At 39.2% G+C, this 20,544-nt stretch overlaps 2 protein-coding genes across 2 annotated transcripts; both read right to left on the reverse strand.

Moving 5' to 3' along the window:
* Positions 1-1,417: 1,417 nt before the first annotated feature.
* LOC131395132 (olfactory receptor 4B1-like) lies at positions 1,418-2,356 on the reverse strand. Its single transcript, XM_058526922.1, has one exon. The coding sequence runs from the start codon at positions 2,354-2,356 to the stop codon at positions 1,418-1,420; it is 939 nt and encodes a 312-aa protein (XP_058382905.1).
* A 14,126-nt stretch (positions 2,357-16,482) lies between these two features.
* On the reverse strand, positions 16,483-17,444 carry LOC131395135 (olfactory receptor 4S1). The gene has a single exon (XM_058526924.1). The coding sequence runs from the start codon at positions 17,442-17,444 to the stop codon at positions 16,512-16,514; it is 933 nt and encodes a 310-aa protein (XP_058382907.1). The 3' UTR covers positions 16,483-16,511.
* Positions 17,445-20,544: the final 3,100 nt, after the last annotated feature.

Below are 20,544 nucleotides of genomic sequence, written 5' to 3' on the forward strand. Positions count from 1 at the left end.
CCTTCCTTAATGACAAAACCCTGATGCTGTTCAATCACCAATGTGCCCAGTCCAGAGGAAACACAGTACCTGGTCTGAGCCAATAATATAATCTCATTCTCCTTTGCCACTTATCACTATCCAAGCCTCCTTTGCATCTAAGCATAGACATGTTACCTAGTTCTGGTCAATAAGAAGAAAATAAGAATGGTTCTGAGGAGTTTCTTGGAAATATTCCCCAAAATAAAATGAGAGTCCTTTCCTCCCCTCACGTGAACATATAGTACCTGGAGGTGCTGTAGCCATCTTGCAGCCATGAGGGGACAGCCAAGAGAATTGAAGAGGCATCAACCAGGTGCTCTGGCATCACAGAATTAACAACACAACCTTGCAACCACTGACCTCCAACTTTTTATCGCATAAGAAATAAATATTATTACAACTGAAGCCAGGACTGGTAAACTTTTTCTGTAAAGGGTTAATATTTTAGGCTATGCAGACCATGCAGTCTCTGTCACAACTACTCAACTATGCCACTGTACTGCAAATGTGCCAGAGATAAAAAGTAAAATAATGGGTATGATTGTAGTCCAATAAAACCTTATTTATGGACTCTAACATTTGAACTTCATATAACTTTCATGTACCACAAAATGCTATTCTCTTTTGATTTTTTTCAACCATTTAAAAACGTAAAAACCGTTCTTAGCTGGCATTCCATACTGAAACAGGCAATGAGCAGGATTTGACTTAAGCCATGCCTCAATGCCCAATAATGACTGCCTAGAAGAGGAAGGCTCTTGTAAAACTATTCAGATTAAAATATTAATGGTAAATAATAGCTTTATTGTATGTCATCTCTCAGAGACATTTCCAAACCAACAATGCCCTACTCCCAAGAAGTAAATCTCCTACCGCAGAATTTCAGATATTATAATCATATTGATGGGGTGGGGGCACCAAATGAAGTACAAAAGCCTTACTGGGACTCCCAAAAGATCACACTGATAGAAAGGGGAAAAGAAAAATATAAGAAAACATAAACTTCTGTCTCCAATATCACAATCATCCCACATACCAAATATCACAATCATCCCACATAGCATGCTAACATCAAGAGATAAAATGAATGAACCGAAGGTTGCACAGGTAGAAGATGATAGGGTGGGAGTCCAGTCCAGGTGACCCCTCCCTGAAGTCTATGTACTCTGCACTATAAACCACTGAAGAAGAGAAGGAATGCAGCTCAATTTTTAACATCCTCCAAATGCAGACAGCTGTACAATTTCTGATTTACATTATGCAATATAAGGGGCTCATCTAAAATACAACAAAAAATATGAATAGGTTAACATTTGATCTCTTCCTTATGGTTGACTAGAATCAAAATGCATATTTAGTCAGCCTATACATGCCAGTTTTTCACACGTTTTCATTTTTATTCCACTCCTGAATTCACTTTCTTGCCCCATAACCTCCTCATGGTGATTTTCACCTCTGCATTTCTGAGTGTGTAGATGATGGGGTTCAGCATGGGGGTGATGACCGTGTAGAAGACGGCCATCAGTTTGTCCTCAGTGAGGGTGGAGGAGGGTCGCATGTAGAGGAACGTGGCAGGTCCGAAGAATAAGATGACCACCATGATGTGAGAGGCACAGGTGGAGAGGGCTTTGCGCCTCCCCTCTGCAGAATGGTTCCTCAAGTTCACCAGGATGACGATATAAGAGGACACCAAGAGGAGGAGGGAAAAGATAGATAATAATCCACTGTTGGCCAACACAATAACCCCTTCCACTGAGGTATCAGCGCAGGCAATCTTGAATAAGGGATGGAGGTCACAGAAGTAGTGGTCGATCACATTGGGACCACAGAAGGGCAATTGGACAGTGACAAGGATCTGAATCATGGAGTGTATTACACCACCTAGACAGGAGCCAGCCACCAGAAGGTGACACACAGGCTGACTCATGATAGTTGTGTAGTGAAGGGGTTTACAAATGGCCACATAGCGGTCATAGGCCATTACTGTGAGCAGGAAGGTCTCAGTAACTCCAAAAAAGTGGAAGAAGAATATCTGAGCCACACAGCCCTCCAGGGAGATGGTTTTAATCTTGGCCAGTAAGTCTGTGATGAATTTAGGGACAATAGTAGATGAGTAACTGATCTCCACCAGGGACAGATAGCTAAGGAAGAAGTACATGGGAGAATGCAGACTCTTACTGATGCTGACCGTCACAATGATGAGGCCATTGCCAGCCAGCGTGGCGAGGTACACGGGAAGAAACACCACAAAGCACACTCTCTGCACCTGTGGAGTCTGGAAAAGACCAGTTAAAATCAACTCAGTCACATTATTTGTACTAGCCATGGAATCCATTCAGATGTGCTGGACATGAGATACTTGAGAGGCCTGCAATGAAACAAACATCGTTTGTAGTAATTCACCTCATTTATAGCATTTTAGAGAGTGTAAACCACTTTGCAATATACACTTTTCACAAACTCTTTATATAGCAAATATGCACTCATTCAGCATTAATATTAGAAATCTAATAAAAATTTATACATTAGAAAATGAAGGCTCAAAGAAATGGTTATTTACCCAAGATCATCCAGAAAATGGTGGATGCTCAGACTCAGAACCAGGCTTTCTGACTTCAATCCAGGGTTCTTTCTAATTCACCCCAAGATATTCTGAAGCTGTGGTCCATTCAAGTTCATAGCTTACATTTTTAGTATCTTCATTGCATTTTGATAGCTCTCTCCTATTAGGGAGTTCCCATGACACACTGCTGCTCCTAAATGCCTTCCTTCCTTCATCTCTGCCTCAGGGAATCATCTTCCCACTGTACTTCTTCCCTTCCCTTTCTTTTGTATTCTTGCTTCACTCAGTTATACCAGTCCTCAACTCACATCAGATTCCTTCACCAGTCTTGCAGCTTCAATAATTATGTTTATATGAAAAATGAAGAAATACTCTGGAGAGAATTCAACTTACTAGTTTCTCTCCACCATTTCACTGTTACATTTATACCTCTCGCCCCACAGCTGAAAATAATGAGAGATCCTGAACTCACAGAGCTTGTCCTCTAGCACATTGTTGTAGCTTGCCAGCCTGCTTGTTCTGGTTCCAGGCTGGTGGCCTGCAGCAAAATATATGATAATGAGAGTGAAAATTTCTCTGTAAGTTACTCCCCTGGAACGGATACATACTGAGCACCTCTTATACATCTATACACCCACCAGACTACACAGAAGAAACACAGATCACAATACACACTCAAGCTAACAATGTCCTGTGATAAAACAATGCATTCTAATTTAAGTATTAGGAATTTTTTCACCACACATGATCCATGAGAAATAAGGATGAAAAAGTATGAACATCTTGAATCTCTGCTGTAAATGTTATCCCCATTGTTTTTCCCCTTATTTCTGATTTCATACTGAAATTTTCAAGAAATGCACTTTTGAAGAACTGAAAACACACCCAAACAGCAAGGACCATAATCACAAAGAAAACAAAAGTTAGTCATGTAGACAGTTGGAAACAAAGTAGTGTGTGTCAGAATCCCTCAGGTAAGAATATGTGTTGAAGTTAAAACTAAAGTTATTGACCCTTAAACATAACTTAAAAACTAGTATTCTGGAGCAAGAAAATACTAGAGACATCTCAGAGATTCAGAGTATCCTTGATGCTTGCCTTTTTAAACCCTAATTTGGTGCATTATGTACTAGGGTTTCAGAGAAAGCCCATTATTCCTCAAATAAGTACTCCTTCTTACCTAACCTCATTTGAATGGTCTTCTGTTTCTCATAAGCAAAACCCCCTAAGATGTTAATTTAGGGGAAAAAAACAAAAATAAAACTGAAGTTCACTAGCAACAATGAAAAGTTCAAGATGCAATTACCAGTTAAAAACACAACTGAAAACTATTCTATGTGCAGTAGTCAAAAAAATTTTTTTTAAATAAAGAGCTCTTAAAAATGTAAATACTTACACAGAGAAAACCATTTAATTCTACTGGAAGACATGAAGAAATGCATGTGTAACAAATGACATGCTACTGAACAACCATTGGGTCAAAGAATAAATCAAGAGAAATAAAAAAATATCGTGAGACAAATGAAAATGGAAATACAACATACAAAAATGTACGGGATGTGGTAAAAGCAATTCTAAGAGGGAAGCTCGTGGTGATAAATGTCTACATTAAGAATTTTAAAAAGAGCTCAAATATGCAACTTAACTTTACACCTCAAGAAATTATAAAAGAAGAACAAACTAAGACAATACTGAGTAGAAGGAAGGAAATAAAAAGATCAAGGCAGAAATGAATGAAAAAGAGACTAAAAAGACAATAGAAAGGATCAATGAAACTAAAAGCCAATTTTTTGAAAAGATAAACTGAATAGGCAAATTTTTAGCTTAACTTACCAAGAAATAAAAGAGAGAGAATTCAAATAAATAAAATCAGAGAAATCAAAGAGGAGACATTAAAATTGATACCACAGAAATATAAAGGATCATAAGAAACTACTATGAAAAATTATATGCTAACAAGTTGGACAACCTAGAAGAAATGGATAAACTACTAGAAACATACAAGCTACCGAGACTGAAGCATGAAGAAATAGAAAATTTCAACAGACCACTAACAAGTAAGGAAATTGAATTAGTAATCAAAAAATTCACTACAAACAAAAGTCTAGGACCATATAGCTTCACTGGTAAATTCTAGCAATCATTTAAAGAAGAATTAATACCAATCTTTCTGAAACTCTTCCAAAAAATAGAAGAAAAGCAAACACATTCTAAGTCATTTTACCAAACCAGCATTACCCTGATACCAAAATCAGACAATGACACTACAAGAAAAGAAAATTACAGGCAATAATCCTGATGAATGTAGATACAAACATCCTCAACAAAATATTAGCAAACTGAATTTAACAATATATTAAAAGCATCATATATCATGTTCAAGTGGGGTTCATTTTACAGCTATAAAGATGGTTCAACATCTGCAAATCAATCAATGTGATACACATTACAAAATGAAGGATAGAATCATATGATAATCTCAATAGATGCAGAAAAAGTATTTGACAAAATTCAACATCCATTCGTGATTAAAATATTTAAAAACTGGCACAGAGGGAATGTACATCAACATAATAAATTCCATATATTGCAAGCCCACAGTTAACATCATATTCAATGGGTAAAAGCTAAAAAGCTCTCCTAAGACCAGGAACAACACAAGGATGCCCACTCTCACCACTTTTATTCAACATAGTACTGGAAATTCTAGCCAGAGTAGTTAGGCAAGAAAAAGAAATAAAAGGCATCCATATCAGAAAGGAATAAGTAAAACTGTCTCTATTTGCAGATGATATGATATTATATACAGGAAACCCTAAAGACGCTACAAAAAAAATCTGTTAGAACTAATAAAGAACTCAGTAAAGTTGCAGGATACAAAATCAATATACAAAAATCATTTCTATACCATAGTTGCATTTCTATACCAATAATGAACTATCAGAAAGAGAAATTAAGGGAAAAAAATCCCATGTACAATTGCATCTAAAAGAATAAAATACTTAGGAATAATTTTAACAAAATTGGTGAAAGATCTGCACACTGAAAACTATAAGACACACTGATGAAACACATTGAAGAAGACACAAAGAAATGGGGAGATATTCCATGCTCATGGTGGGGAAGAATTAATATTGCTAAAATGTCTGTACTACCCAAAGCAATCTGCAGATCCAATGCATTCCTATCGTAATTCCCCTGACACTTTTCACAGAAGTATAAAGAACAGTCCAGAATTTGTATGGAAATAAATAAGACCCTGAGTAGCCAAAGAAAACTTGAGAAAGAAGAACAAAGATGGAGGCATTACACTTCTTGATTTCAAATTATCTCACAAAGCTACAATAATCAAAACAATATGGTACTGGCATGAAAAACAGACACACACATGAATGAAACAAAATAGAGAACCCAGAAATAAACACATGCACACATGATATTTAATTTAAGACAAAGTAGTGAAGACTATACAATGGGGATAGGATAATCTCTTCTATAAATGGTGTTGGGAAAACTGCACAGCCACATATAAAAGAATGAAACTGGACCCCTATCTTACACCATACACAAAAATCAACTCAAATGGATTAAAGACTTAAACATAGACCTGAAACCATGAAACTCCTAGAATAAAACTTAGGGGAACGTTTCTTGACATCAGGCTTGACAATGATTTTTTGGAGTTGACACCAAAAGCAAAGACAACAAAAGCAAAAATAAACAAGTTGGACTACATCAAAGTAAAATCTTCTTTACAGCAAAGGAAACCATCAACAAAATGAAAGGCAACCTACAGAATGGGAGAAAAAATTTCCAAATCATATACCTGATAGTGTTGATATCCAAAATATATAAAGAACCCATTCAACATTATAGCAAAAAAAAGAAAAAGAAAAGAAAATGATTTTAAAATGGGCAGAGATACTGAATAGATATTTTTCCAAAGAAGACTTACAAATGGCCAACAATTACTTGAAAAGATGCTCAACCTCACTAATTATTATGAAAATCAAATCAAAATAGCACTAAGATATCACCTCACACCTGTTAGAATGGCTATCATCAAAAAGACAAGAGATAACAGGAGTTGGTGAGCATGAGGAGAAAAGGGAATTCTTGTGCACTGTTGGTGGGAATGTATTGGTTCAGCTGATATAGAAAACAGTATGGAGCTTCCTCAAAAATGTAAAAAGAGAACTATATGATCCAGCAGTTCCACTTCTGAGTGTATATCCAAAGGAAATGAAATCACTGTCCCAAAGAGATATCTGCACCCTCATGTTCATTGCAGCATTATTTACAATAACCAAGACATGGAAACCACCTAAGTTTCCATCAATGGATGAATGGATAAAGAAGATGTGGTATATATATACATACAATGGAATATTTTTCAGCCCTGATAAAGAAGGAAATCCTGTCATCTGCAACAACATATATGGACCAAAAGGGTATTATGATAAGTGAAGTAAGTCAGACAGTGAAAGACAAATATTGTACAATCTCACTTAAATGCGGATTCTGAAAAAACAAACTCATAGAAGCAGAGAACAGATTGGTGTTTGCCAGAGGTGTGGGGTGGGGGGTGAGGGAAATTCATGAAGGTGGTCGAAAGGTACAAACTTCCAGCTATAAGACAAGTTCTGGGATGTAATGTACAGCATTGTGACTATAGTTAACAACACCATATTATACAAGTGAGAGATGCTAAGAGAGATTTTAAAGTTATCACAAGGAAAAAAATGCAACTATGCGAGGTCATGGATGCTAACTAAACTTGTGGTAATCATTTTGCAATATATATGTATATCAAATCATTACGTTGTACCTTAAATTAATACAATGTTATACGTCAATTATATCTCAATAAAACTGGGGGAAGAATTCACATGTAAATGGAAAAAAACATATTCACCACAAAAAATTCTTACATAATAATAAGGTTTAAAAAGTAAAATGCAACATAATAAAGATTTCACGTCTCCCAAAATGTACCTATAAATTTATGCATCCTCAATCAAAATCCAACAGAATTTTTTTATAATTTTACAAAATTATTTAAAAGTTCATCTGCAAGAAACATATCCTAAAACACCTATAAACATACTAAAAAAGAAGGTTAATGATGCTGGTTTGTCCTTTAGATATTGACTTTTTAGTGACTATAGTTAAAGCAATTTGATACTGTTTCATGATTGGATAATTATATAAATTTCAGAAATTGACATAATTATATATATAAATTTATCATATGTAAATGGAAATAAGATAATTCAAAAGAAGATATTAGGACAGCTGGACATTTGAAAAAAAATTAAACTTGATGTTCAACTTCACACATCAAAATTAATTTATAATTAAAGATTTAGAAGTAAAAATTTAAATCATTAATTACTTAGAAGCAGAATCAGCAAATATGATCATAATTTGGAGATAGAAAGACCTTTAGATGTCTGGCGAAATGTTAAAAATTTAACTGCACAAAAAACCTAAATCTTTTGAACATCAGCAATAAAAAAGGCATCAACAAAGTTGTTACACAAATGTTACAATGGGGAAGATATTTATATATAAAAAGGCTTAATAAGCCCAACATAGAAATGATCTTCTAAATCTATAAAAATATACAACTATCCCAACTGAAAATGAACAAAGGACATAAACAGGCAATTCACAAAGAATAAGTAAAAAGGTCAGTATATACATGAAATTACTTTGACTCACTAATAATAAAATAAATGTTCACAAAACATAAGAAATACTATTTTTAACAATAAGTAAAAGATTTGTACTCAGAGCGTTGTCAAAGGTGAGAAAATAAACAGTCCTACATTCAGTTGTAGAAGTGGAGATCAGTACAACCATTCCAGAAAGCAAACTATACATCAAATATGTACAACCTTCTACCTCCAATAAATATTCCAAGGAGACTCTGGATAAGTACACAAGTGTTGGAGGTAGTGCTGTCTGGAGGCAGCTCAGAGGGGTTTACCGGAACCTGTTATATTCATCTTTTCCCAACTCCACAATCAATTGGTAGCTTGAAATCAGCCTTGGTGGGAGCACATTGGAAATCAGCAAATGCTACAAATCAGGGCTGTTTATTTAGGACAGCCAGTTGTTGAACATTTATTAGCACATCGCTGGTTAGAGGCGAGGTGAAGAGCATTAACTTCTTCACTCCTGATGTTTCCTTCCATATGGAAGAAGCTACAGCAACGTAACCCTCCTATTTCCACCCTGCTGCAGGGGAGGTGGAGTGAATTTTGAAGGAGAGATTAGGAATACATACATAGGCCTGTCTCTCTCCTCCTTTTCTTAGAGTGAGATACTGCAGGGAGCACATTTTCTACTCTGCCCCAGGGGCAACGTTTGTCTCTGTGGGGTAGAGACAGGCTACTCTGTGAGGTAGGTCCAGTGCTGCCGTGACTGGGTGGGTACCGTTGCCTAAATCTAGGGCTTAATTTCAGGAAGGCCACTTACACCAGATCATAAACCACAATCTCAATTATCATCTTTTCTATAACAAAGGTAATATTTTTCCTCCACCCAAATGCCTTATGCTTTTGCTTTGTTCAGCATTCATACAGGAAAAAGATAATTTGGTTTCCTCAAACCCCTAAGTGGTGTCTCCCACAATAGGTTTATAAGAGAAGAAAACAAAAACAAAAGAACTACAAGAAACTAAATATCCATCAGAGCTGTGGTAGGATTGTTTATCTACCAAATAGGGATCAGAGCAATAATTTCTTGGGAAGACAATCAAAAGAAGAGGAATGGCTCTTTGCAGAAGAAAAAGGGATCAGCCTTTCATGGAAACAGAAAGAAATTGCCTATCCAGGAATTAAAGTTTCCCAGAAGGTGCATACAGCAGAGAAATTACATTGCTAAATTCATCACAGTGTGGTGCCCTTTCCTATAAGAGCAGTGTTGTGAGGACCAGGCACCCAGATTCATTAGGAATATCCGGCACCATTTCAGAACCTTGGAAAATCAAGTAGTTGAATGGTTCAAAGAAAAGATTGTGAGACTCCTCAAGAATCTCCTTTTACCACTTCTTACTCATGAGTTTAAGGAAAGGGTTTAGACGGAGATTAGGGTTGCAGCTGATGAGACAAAGCTATGGAGTAGCAGGAGACGTACAAGACAAGTGTGACCTGGAAGATACTTGATGACACCATCACCTTCCAAGTTACCCAGGCTATAGCTCGGATGTCATATGTGACCCACATCATCTTTCATTCCCATACCCAGTCATCACCAAATCGTATTAATTTTGTCTTTAAACCCTCTGTCCTGTGGGCCCTTTCCATTCTTGCTGCCATCACCTTCTCACATGCTGTCAACTGATGCCTAAATTACCAAAGCACCTTAGTCTCCAGATGCTCCCACCACATCCATAAAAAACACACTGCAGCCAGAAAATTGTTTCCTGACCCTTCTTTCTTCAGATCCTCTACTGCATAGGAATAACCAGGGAAAAACCTGAACTCCTCCAACTCACTTCTAAAGACGTTCACAGACTGAGCCACCTCAACAATCACCCTCTTACCCACTAACCTCACCTCTCCTCTGTTCAACTCAGGGTCCTCTCCCCATTCCACAAGACCACCCTGCCCATTCACACTACAGCACCCCGCTTCATTGAAACATCCTCTCCTTGTTCCTTCACCCCTACCACCTTCCAAGCCCAGTTTCAGTCCTGTGTGTTCAATGAAGCTTGTCTTTGATACTCCAACCCATATGAACCTTATCTTCTCTAAGTATTGTAAATACTTTGGTGATTTTTCTTAAATGCATATTAAATCATGGTATTACCCTACCTAAACTCTATCAACACCCACAGCATAAATTCCACAGCATAAATTCCAATATTTTTAGCATGGATTTCAGGTCCTTCGTGAACTGGCCATTGCCTATCTTTGCACCCTTATTGTTATTCCCTAAATGAATGTAATACAGCTATTTCCTGACCCAAGGTGTCCTTTCTCCCTTCTCTGTGTTTAGTATTCCTGCTTTCTAGATTGCATGAAGATCCTCACCACTATAGGAATAATATATTCTCTCCTTTGTACTCCTACAGTACCTTATCATACATCTTTTACAGCAATTAACAGATTGTTTCATAATTGTAGCTTCTGTCTCTGTATCTCCTACTAAGAAATATATTATAATAATATTCAAAATTATCTCTTCAATATTCTTCTTAAATCTTTATTATTAAATGCATTTTGGTTGATAACTATAGCTAGTGTTTCAATAGTACCCTGTGCCACACAGTTTGTGTGTTCTATATGCATTAATTAACTCAATTCTCAGAACAAACTTATGAAATGAGTATTATTATCATCACCCCTTTTTATACATATGAGGAAACAGAAGCACAGATAAGTGAATTAACTAGCCTAAGGTTACACAGCAGTGGAGCTGAGATTTCAATCTAAGGAGCCTAACCACAGATCCTGTGCTCTTTACTGTTACCCTATACAATTTCTAGGTACTAACACATAAGTGAAGAGCTAAAACTAAGTATGTTCTTTCATTAGAAGTCGAAAGTATATTTATTTGCCTAGACAAACCTCTTATCTGGGCATGAACTCAATCTATTTTTTATCCGTTCCTGAAATTAAGGAAAATATAATAGGGCCACTCTGGGAGCTCATTCAGAGAGAAGAATCATGTAGGGTCCTGTTTTTCTAGGCTTTACTCTAAGGGTAGAATACCTGATAGCCTTTCTTTTGCAAACCACTTTTCCCTTTCCTGGCATCTCTGCCTTTTCTGTATTTACTCCTATCTCTACTACCTGCCATCAGCAATCCCACTGTCTGTCCCACTGAAGTGGTAAGAAATACCTCCTCTCTCCCCACAATGCTGCCTCATCTAGAAGCAGAGAAAGAAAATGTGACCAGCATGTAAAAGTCTAAATCAGCATTTGAGTGTAACCTGCTCCATCTGGTAACCTGCTGGACTCTGGATCAGAGCATATTGATAGAATGCAAACAATAGCCAGAGAAAATATGAGAGAGAGTGTGATGTGCCAATGTGACTGATGTCAGAGTGAAGTAAGGAAGCCTCCATCCCTATCATGTTTTCTCACTTGGTAATCCCAAATGTGCCTCACAGGATCCCAAAATTGTAAAGGACTTTAAAAAATCACCAAATTCAATGTTATATATTTTTTACCGTGAAAGCAAATAAATAAATTCCTTGTCCACCCCCCAAACCAAAGCACCTTGTCTACAAATGAACACCCACGGCTCAAAGACAGGAACTGACTTGCCCAACATCTGTGGCTGCTTAATGACTCTGCACCTTACTTCCAGCCATAACACCTACCTTTAGGTCAGAAAATCTGGTGTGGTTTTGTTCTGCGTCAGAACATGGAATTGGATCTGATAGATCTAAAATGCACTCAAGTGTTTCCAATCACCATGGAGTAAGCCACTCTGCTCGAATACATCATTACTCAAGGAGATAATCTGGTTTGGGAAAACTAGGATGAGAGAGAGCATTGGATTCCTCTCTGGGACAAGCAAGGTCCCTTGCCTAATATTACCCACACAGCTGATTTTTCACTGAAGGCCCCCAATGAGCAAAGTTCAGGTCACACTCAGCTAAGAGTGGTGCCGAAAAGACTTAGAGAACTTTTACTCTGACCTACTCTGTTTATAGATGAGGTGACAGAGGCTGAGAAGTTAATTGGATTCCCAGGCCACACAATAGATATTTCCAAGTATAATAACTCAGAAAGCAGTGATCTTTCAATAATACTAGGCTGCCCTCTTGGTGGTGGTTGCTACGGCAATTCAAAGATCAGACCCAAAGAACAAATCACCAGTATTCCTGGGACTTACAGAAAACAAAGTAGTTGATGGCTAAGATGAACCACAAAAACAGGAAAATTCAGGAGATCTGGATTGGGTTGTTATTTGGGTTTATACTGTCTAAGAAATATACCTAAGTCACAGAAAGCAGCCAACTCAGAGATTTTAAGATCCTGACTTTGATGTAGAAAACCAGCCCACACACTGAAAGTCCAAGGGTTACGATTAAATGCTTAGATCCTTGAACCATTTAAAATAAATTAAGCTACACACTACAATCAAGGAAAGAATTTCCCCATGGAATTTCTTTTCTCTTGGGTGAAACTTTGCCAAATATACAATGACATCAGGAAAGGTTAAAAATATGTTTCAGTTGGTTTAGTGAGATTTCTATAAAGTTTTTTCACACAATAATGAGGTAGGAAGAGAAGAAAGTTGAAGGAAAGACATAACGCAAACTTTTTCCAGACTGGACTACTGAGAATGAAAAGGAGAGAGAACAGAGAAGAAAATGAGGACTGGACAGGGAGCCAGAACACTGGGCACAAGCTCTGGTTCAGAAATTGATTGACTGTCTAACTTAAGCCACGTCATTTCACCTCCCCACTCCTCATCCTCCCCCGTTTCTACTTCTATATAAATGACAGAGTTGAGCCGGACTATCTCCATCGTACCATCCATCTAACACTCATGGATTCGCGTGTAATTCACTTAGTCTCCCGGTGTCTCAGCCTCTCCATCAATGCCTGGCAAATGGTACATGCTCATTACGTCTTGCTGAATAAAACATTAAATGAACCAAAAAGCCCTGAAATGGGTGAGTGATTAAGTAAATTATGCCACAATAGGACTCTGGGATATTACCAAGCCATTAGAAATCATGTTTATGAAAAGTGTTTAATTACATGGGAAATTGTGTATGTAATAGACTACCTGAGACATATGCCAATCCTTACATGAATTCTCCCCTTCCTCTTTAAGAACACAACAGAACCCCGATTTTTTTGCAGAATATAATTCCACTCAGAATAAAAGATTATAGTTTCAGTCTCCCTTGCAACTAAGGGCAACCATGTGACTAATTTCTATTGAGTAAAATAAAAGTACTATGTGGCATTTTTAAAAACTCCTAAAAGGGAAAATGATCAGTTTACCCTCTCCCTTTTTTGTTTTTCTGCTTCCTAGAAAATAGATGAAATGTTAGAGCTGTGCTGTCCAATATGGCATCCACTAGCCACTTGAGCTTTTTAAATTCAAACTTATTAAAATTAAATAAAATTTAAAAATTCAGTTCCTCGATCTCATTAGCCACATTGCAACTGTTTAATAGCCACTACCCTACTGGACAGCACAGACATAGAACATCTCCAGCATGGCATAAATTTCTACTGGACAGCTCTGGTATGGAGCACTGGCAGCCCTTTGAGGTCATGAGGTTGAAGGCACAGGCTGAAGATGACAGAGTCTGGATTTCTGATAATATTATTGGACCTCTACAACAGTGCTGAACTTGCCACATCTGTACTTTTGTAATTCTATCTCATAAGTTGTTTTTTTTGCCTTCTGTTATATGCAGTCAAACCTATACCTAAAAGGATACAAATACTTATCCCATATAAATGGGAAAAGAATACAAAATTGTATATGGAGAGTAGTTTGCAGCACACTATCAATTGTTTTTTGTGAGATTATATGATATTTATTGTCTAAAAAAACAATTGTTTTTGTTTTTTTAGGTTGTGACAGAATCAACAATTGAAAACTAACCACATGATCCAAAATCCTAAGCGACATAATTAGACTGTTACTATTTATTTGAATTAAGTAGGCAATTTAAAAATTTCACAACAACCCCTGTCACTTAAAGCAAAGAAAAAATTCTTTCCTTTGATGCCTGTTTTTTCTAGGATTCAAGAACAAAGTAATTAATTCTCAATAGACCCACCAAGTCCCCACCCTCAGTAGGTGAGGTGATCCCTGAAAATTTGACAATGCAATTAGAGTAGGTATTATCTGCCCAATGACTCAGAGTTCACTGATGATGTTCTTTCCATAGCTCTCAGTGAGGAAACCAAACATGCACATGAGTACAGGGCTCCCATCACAGCCTGGATCCTGAAGTCCTAGCTCCTACAACACAAGCAAGGCATCGAGAGAAAGGGAGGGTAGCTCCATTGAATCTAGTTCTGGGCCAAATGCCTTAAAATATACATTAACAATATATAAATGCATTCAGCATAAAAGATAATGGAGAGGCTATGTTACGGTCTACATCTATTTAACAAATATTTGTTGAGCACCTACAGTGTGTCAGGTACTGTGCCTGGCACATGAAAGCAATTAAACAGCAGAGAATGTTTAGCCCAAAGGAGGCTTAAAACAAAAGTATTGAACTGCCTCAAATGTTGGAAGAATTCAATGAGAGTCAGCATTTATCACATGCTTAAATATAAGTTCCATGAGTACAAGGATTTTTGTCTGCTTCTTTTCTGTTGTACCTTCGGTTCCTACCTAGGAAAAGCATCAGGGCATGGCTACGGCCTCAGGGCATGGACACTGGCCCCATCCATCCTTCCTTCACCAACCTTCCCAGCCAGGTGGAGAGTTTGGTCTCTGGAGCTGTCTTAGGAAGGAGAGAGGGCAGAAAGGAAGAGGAGTTGGAGGTGGCAGAAAATCTAAGACCTGTTCCTTACAGACACTTTTGCTGGCCCCACCTGGAGCCTGTGAGGAGTTGGGGGCCAGTGGTGGACAGCCAAGGTTGGGGCCAATGTCTCATGTACACCCTCACACCATCCCAGGCTCCACCCCAATCCACATTCAGACCTTGGTGGGCTTAATTTGTTTTCTTCCCCTAGCCCACTGCTGGGGAAGGGCTGGGCATTGGACCTGTATTGAATAAACACCAACCCAGCTGGAAAAAAAAGAACTTAGACTTACCACATGCTGGGTGATCAGTACACATATGAAGAGTGAAGAGTCAATAGTCAATCTGATAGTTACAAGGGCTTCAGGAGAAAGGGCAGGGACAAAGTGGGGAATAGGATGAGAAAAGGGAACAGAAGACATTATAAAGAAAGTGAGGCAGCAGCCACTCTGCACAACAGACTTTGACATAGGACTTTACAAAGTCCCTTCCATCCTCCCACAACCTTCTGAAGAGGGTATTATTACTGGCTCCATTAGTAAATGTGGAAAATTGAAACCAAACGAGGTTAAATGACACATGAATAGTTAATTAAGCAGAATGTCTAATCTGGCTCTTCTAATTTCATCTTGCACAAATTGTCTCCCTTTAGCAGAAAAATAAAGCCAAGTAAAGGGGATTGATGGGAGCGGCAGTCCCTGCTCAGCTGGAGAGGAATCAGCACTGCTGGACAAAATGCTGACAAATTGTTTTCCCTGGCTCTGCTCCCCATCATCTCAGGCCACCATCAATCCTTGGTCCTTCAAAACATCCTCGTCTGTACTGTTTGGTCCACTCACTCAAACTTTTTCAAGGAGTCTTGAGGTGGGAAGAGCCCTGAAAGCAGACTTAGGGAACCTGGATTCTAGTGCCCACCCTGCACTGGACTTACTGTGTAACTTTGGGTAAATCATTTAACCTCCCCACATTTACTTATTCATCTGCCTGCTGAAAGCAGGAAATGAAGCAAGAAAAGTAAAGTGACTTGAATGTCATAACAGAGAAGAGAATGAATTTCATCAAGCTCTGTGCATGCCACCGTAAGGGAATTATCTAGAGCTATTACCCATTGTGTAGATGAGATACCTGAACTTCCAAGATGGTCCCTCATTCACAGGCTCTCACAGGTTTCCTGAATGAGCCCTTAAATATCACTCTAAGAGCCTCCTGGACTGTGACCCCCCTCAATGGTAGAGATTACATCTTACTTTTATTTGCATTTCCAGTGCCTCACTAACTGCAGACACTCAATAAATATTTACTGAATGAAGGATTAATGGAACATGTGGGATTATTATTATGAAAAGAGCTAGGAGGACAGTCGTCCTTACAAGCTTCAAACTGGAGCTACAAAGCCTGTATTAGATGCTACAAGATGAGAGTCCCCCAAGTTCCAGGCTGAATGAGGTTTCCCGCAGTGTCACTTCTTCCCCAAGAACCCCTTGACCCCAAACAGTTTCCTCATGGCATTTTTCACCTCATTGTTCCTCAGTGTGTAGATCAGAGGGTTCAGCAAAGGTGGCATGACGATGTTAAAGAGGATGACAAGTTTGTCAGCAGCCAGAGTGGTAGAGGGACGAATGTACATGAACATGGGGGGCACGAGGACCAGAAGGACAGTGATGATGTGTGAGCCACATGTGGACAGAGCCTTGAGCTGGCCCTCAGATGACTGGCTTCTCAGGTTCAGTAAGATGACCATGTAGGAGATGACGAGGATGATGAAGGACACTAAGGAGATCATGCCACTGTTGGCCACCACAATGAGCCCCACCACATAGGTGTCTGCACAGGCCAGCTTCAGCAGGGGATGAACATCACAGAAGAAGTTGTCAATCTCATTGGGCCCACAAAAGGGCAGCTGGACTGTAAGGAGGGTCTGCAGGATGGAATGCAAGAAGCCAGCCATCCAGGAGGCCCCTGCCAGCAGGCCGCACTTCCACCGATCCATGATGGTTGTGTAGTGCAAGGGCCTACAGATGGCCACGTAGCGGTCATAGGCCATGGCTGTGAGGAGGAAGATCTCAGTTCCACCACCAAAGAAGTGAGCAGAAAAGAGCTGGGTCATGCAGCCGTTGAAGGAGATGGTCTTGCGCTCCACAAAAGTGTCAGCGATCATCTTGGGTGTGGTAGCGGATGGATAGCACATGTCAGCAAAAGACAGGTGGCTGAGGAAGAAATACATGGGAGCCTTCAGGGTCTTGCTGGCATTGATGGTGATGATGACCAGAAGGTTCCCCAGGACAGTGAGGACATGGAAGAGGGAGAAGACCACGAAGCACACATGCTGCATCTCCCTGCTCTGGAAAAGGCCAAACAACACAAACTCAGTCACGTTGTTCTGGATGCCCATGGATTCTCTGCCCCGAGCACTGACAAAGTGGTTAGCTCTGCAAGGACACAAATTCCATGATATAAGAAAGTTCCCCAAATCTAGGGAGTCAGAAAACTGTATTCAGGTCTAATAATGATTCTAACACCCAGTTTCAATTAGGGGAGAGGAGTTCCCCACAGCTACAAGCAATTGTCAGAGACTAGCTGAACGTCCTACAATTCTGACACTGTCTACGTGCAGATAGCATCAGATACCACAGGTTAAGAGTTCAGTCCTACAAGACTGCACCCCCAACTTCTGATGTCAGTTGCAAGCCCAAGTTATCACCTGTGCTTCTGATCTAGTGGCTAATGTTTGGAGGTTCCAACAACTCCCTCTTTGGGTTCGTTAATTTGCTGGAACAGCTCCCAGAACTCAGAGAAAGATTTTACTTACTAGATTACTGGTTTGTTATAAAGGGATCTAACTCAGGAACAGCCAGATGGAAGAGATGTATAGAACAACGTATCTGGTAAGGGCATGGGGCTTCCATGCCCTCTGAGTGCACACTCTCCCCAAATCTCCACCTGTTCACCAATCCAGAAGCTCTCCAAACCCCATCCTTTTGGGTTTTTATGGAGGCTTCATTTCATAGGCATATTGCTTAAATCATTGGCCATTGGCCATCAATTCAACCTCCAGCCCCTCTTCCCTCCTCTGGGTTTGAAGAACGGGACTGAAAATACTAACCCTGCAATCACAGGGTTGGTTCCCTTGGCAACCAGCCCCCATGTTCAATGACTTAGGGGCATTCCAAAAGTCACCTCATTACTTTATGTCTTCTTCATAAAAATTTATTTCAATAATGTCATAGTTTTCAGTGTGTAGGTCTTTTACCTCCTTGGTTAAATTTATTCCTCAGTATTTTATTCTCAAAACGTTAAAAATAGAAATACCATATGATCCAGCTATTATTTTGGGTATTTATCCAAAGAACATGAAAATGCTAATGTGAAAAGATATATGCACCACTATGTTTATCGCAGCATTATTCACAATAGCCAAGACTTGGAAGCAACCCAAGTGCTCATCAATGGATGAATGGATAAAGATGTGGTATGTATATATATAATGGAATACTAGTCAGTCATAAGAAAGATGAAATCATGCCTTTTGTGACAATATGGATGGACCTTGAGGATATTATGCTAAGAGAAACGTCAGACAGGGAAATACAAATACTGTATGATTTTACACGTACGTGGGAGATAAACAAACAAACAGACACATAGAAGAGGAGAACAGATTAGTGGTTACCAGAGGGGAAGGGGGTGGAGGGAGGGCAAAAGGGGTAGAGGGGCACATAAATACAGTGATGGATGGAAACTGAACTTCTAGTGGTGAACACGATGCCGTCTATACAGAAGCCAAAATATAACGATGTACACCTGAAATTTGCACAATATTATAAACCAATATGACTTCAATAAAATAATAAAATCATTTTTAAAACAACAAAAAACTCGCCTCATTAACATAACAAAGACAACTTTTATCTCTCCTACTATAGAGAAATCCCAAGGGTTTTAGAAGCTCTGTGCTGCAAATGGGACAAAGACCAAATATATATTTCTTCTTTTATTTTATTTTGGTTTTTTTTTGTGAGGAAGACCGGCTCTGAGCTAACATCTATTGCCAATCCTGCCTCCTTTTTTTTTACCCCCAAAACCCCAGTAGATAGTTGTATGTCATAGTTGCACATCCTTCTAGTTGCTGTATGCGCGACGCGGCCTCAGCATGGCCGGAGAAGCGGTGCATCAGTGCGCGCCCGGGATCTGAACCCGGGCTGCCAGCAGCAGAGCACGCGCACTTAACCGCTAAGCCACGGGGCCGGCCCTATACTTCTTCTTATAAATCAGAATATCACAAGGTCCTAGGTGTGTTATATATTAACTATGAACTTTGGCAAATCAATTAACTTTTCAGGACCTCAGTTTCAAAGTTTAAAAAGAGAAAGATGTCTGTTAATTCCTCTGTGTTCCATTGCTCTTGGTACACACCGTCATCATGATGTTTATGACATTGTTCAGTAATTGCTTATTTACATGTCCACCCTCCCCACTAGGCTGTGAGTTGCTTGATAGCAAGGCTCCTGACCGCTTGTGTCAAGATAATGATTAATATCTAGCACATGGTATGCATTCAGTAAACGTTTGTGGAATAAAGGAATGAAGAAATACCTTCCCAGTCTACCGCAACATGTCCAAAAATAAACACCTGACCTTTCCTGTAAAACATATTTTTCTGGCAGCCTACCATCTCAGTTAATGGCAACTCCAACTTTCTGAATCCTCAGCCTAAAAATCTTGGAGTCATCCTTGATTCCTCTTGTCAAAATTGACTTTCGTGGAGCCATTTTAAAATGGAGTCAGAGCTGCCTTTCCGGAGAAACTGCCTTGCTGTCTTAAACCTTGGACTAAGCCAAACCATTGGACTGGACCCAAAGAGCAATTGTTTTACAAGAAATTGTTTGAGAAGTCAGAAGGGGAATAGACATCCCGATCACAAAGACTGAGAATTGTGGACTTTCTCAAGATAGAATCAATAGTCAATCAATGTTTAGCCAAGACTAGCTTCTGCCTTCAACTGCAATTAAAGTTCTTGATAATACAATCTCCCTTCTTTGCCTTTAAAAGTCCCTGACTTTTACTCCCTCGCGGGACACCATTTGGGTTTCTATCTGAATCTGTGCTCCCCAAATTGCAATTCTTTGATCCCAAATAAATGCTTTGCCTCTTAAACTGGTTTTGGTTTTGTAGGTTGACAGTCTTTTCTCACATCTCACATCTAATCAGTTAAGAGCTCCTTTTGTCTTTACCTTCACAGTGTAAGGAGAATCTACTCTCACAATTCCACAGCTTCGCCCTGTTCTGATCCACAATCATCTCTCCCTGGCTTCCTAAGTGGTGTCCTTAATTCTCCTCCTACCACATACCGTACCCCCAGTCTAGTCTCACACAACAGCCAGAGTGCTCCCTGGAAGCCCTGCAGTGGGCGCCCATTCCATTGGGAGTGGAATCCAGACCTCTGCCATGATGCACAGGGCCCTATGTGATCCGGTCCCCATGACCTCTCTAAC

The sequence above is a fragment of the Diceros bicornis genome, chromosome 31, assembly GCF_020826845.1.
Source record: "Diceros bicornis minor isolate mBicDic1 chromosome 31, mDicBic1.mat.cur, whole genome shotgun sequence".
Lineage (NCBI taxonomy): Eukaryota > Metazoa > Chordata > Mammalia > Perissodactyla > Rhinocerotidae > Diceros > Diceros bicornis.

Coding starts and splice junctions, on each gene's coding strand:
- LOC131395132 (XM_058526922.1), bottom strand. CDS start 2,356: ATGGATTCCATGGCTAGTACAAATAATGTGACTGAGTTGATTTTAACT.
- LOC131395135 (XM_058526924.1), bottom strand. CDS start 17,444: ATGGGCATCCAGAACAACGTGACTGAGTTTGTGTTGTTTGGCCTTTTC.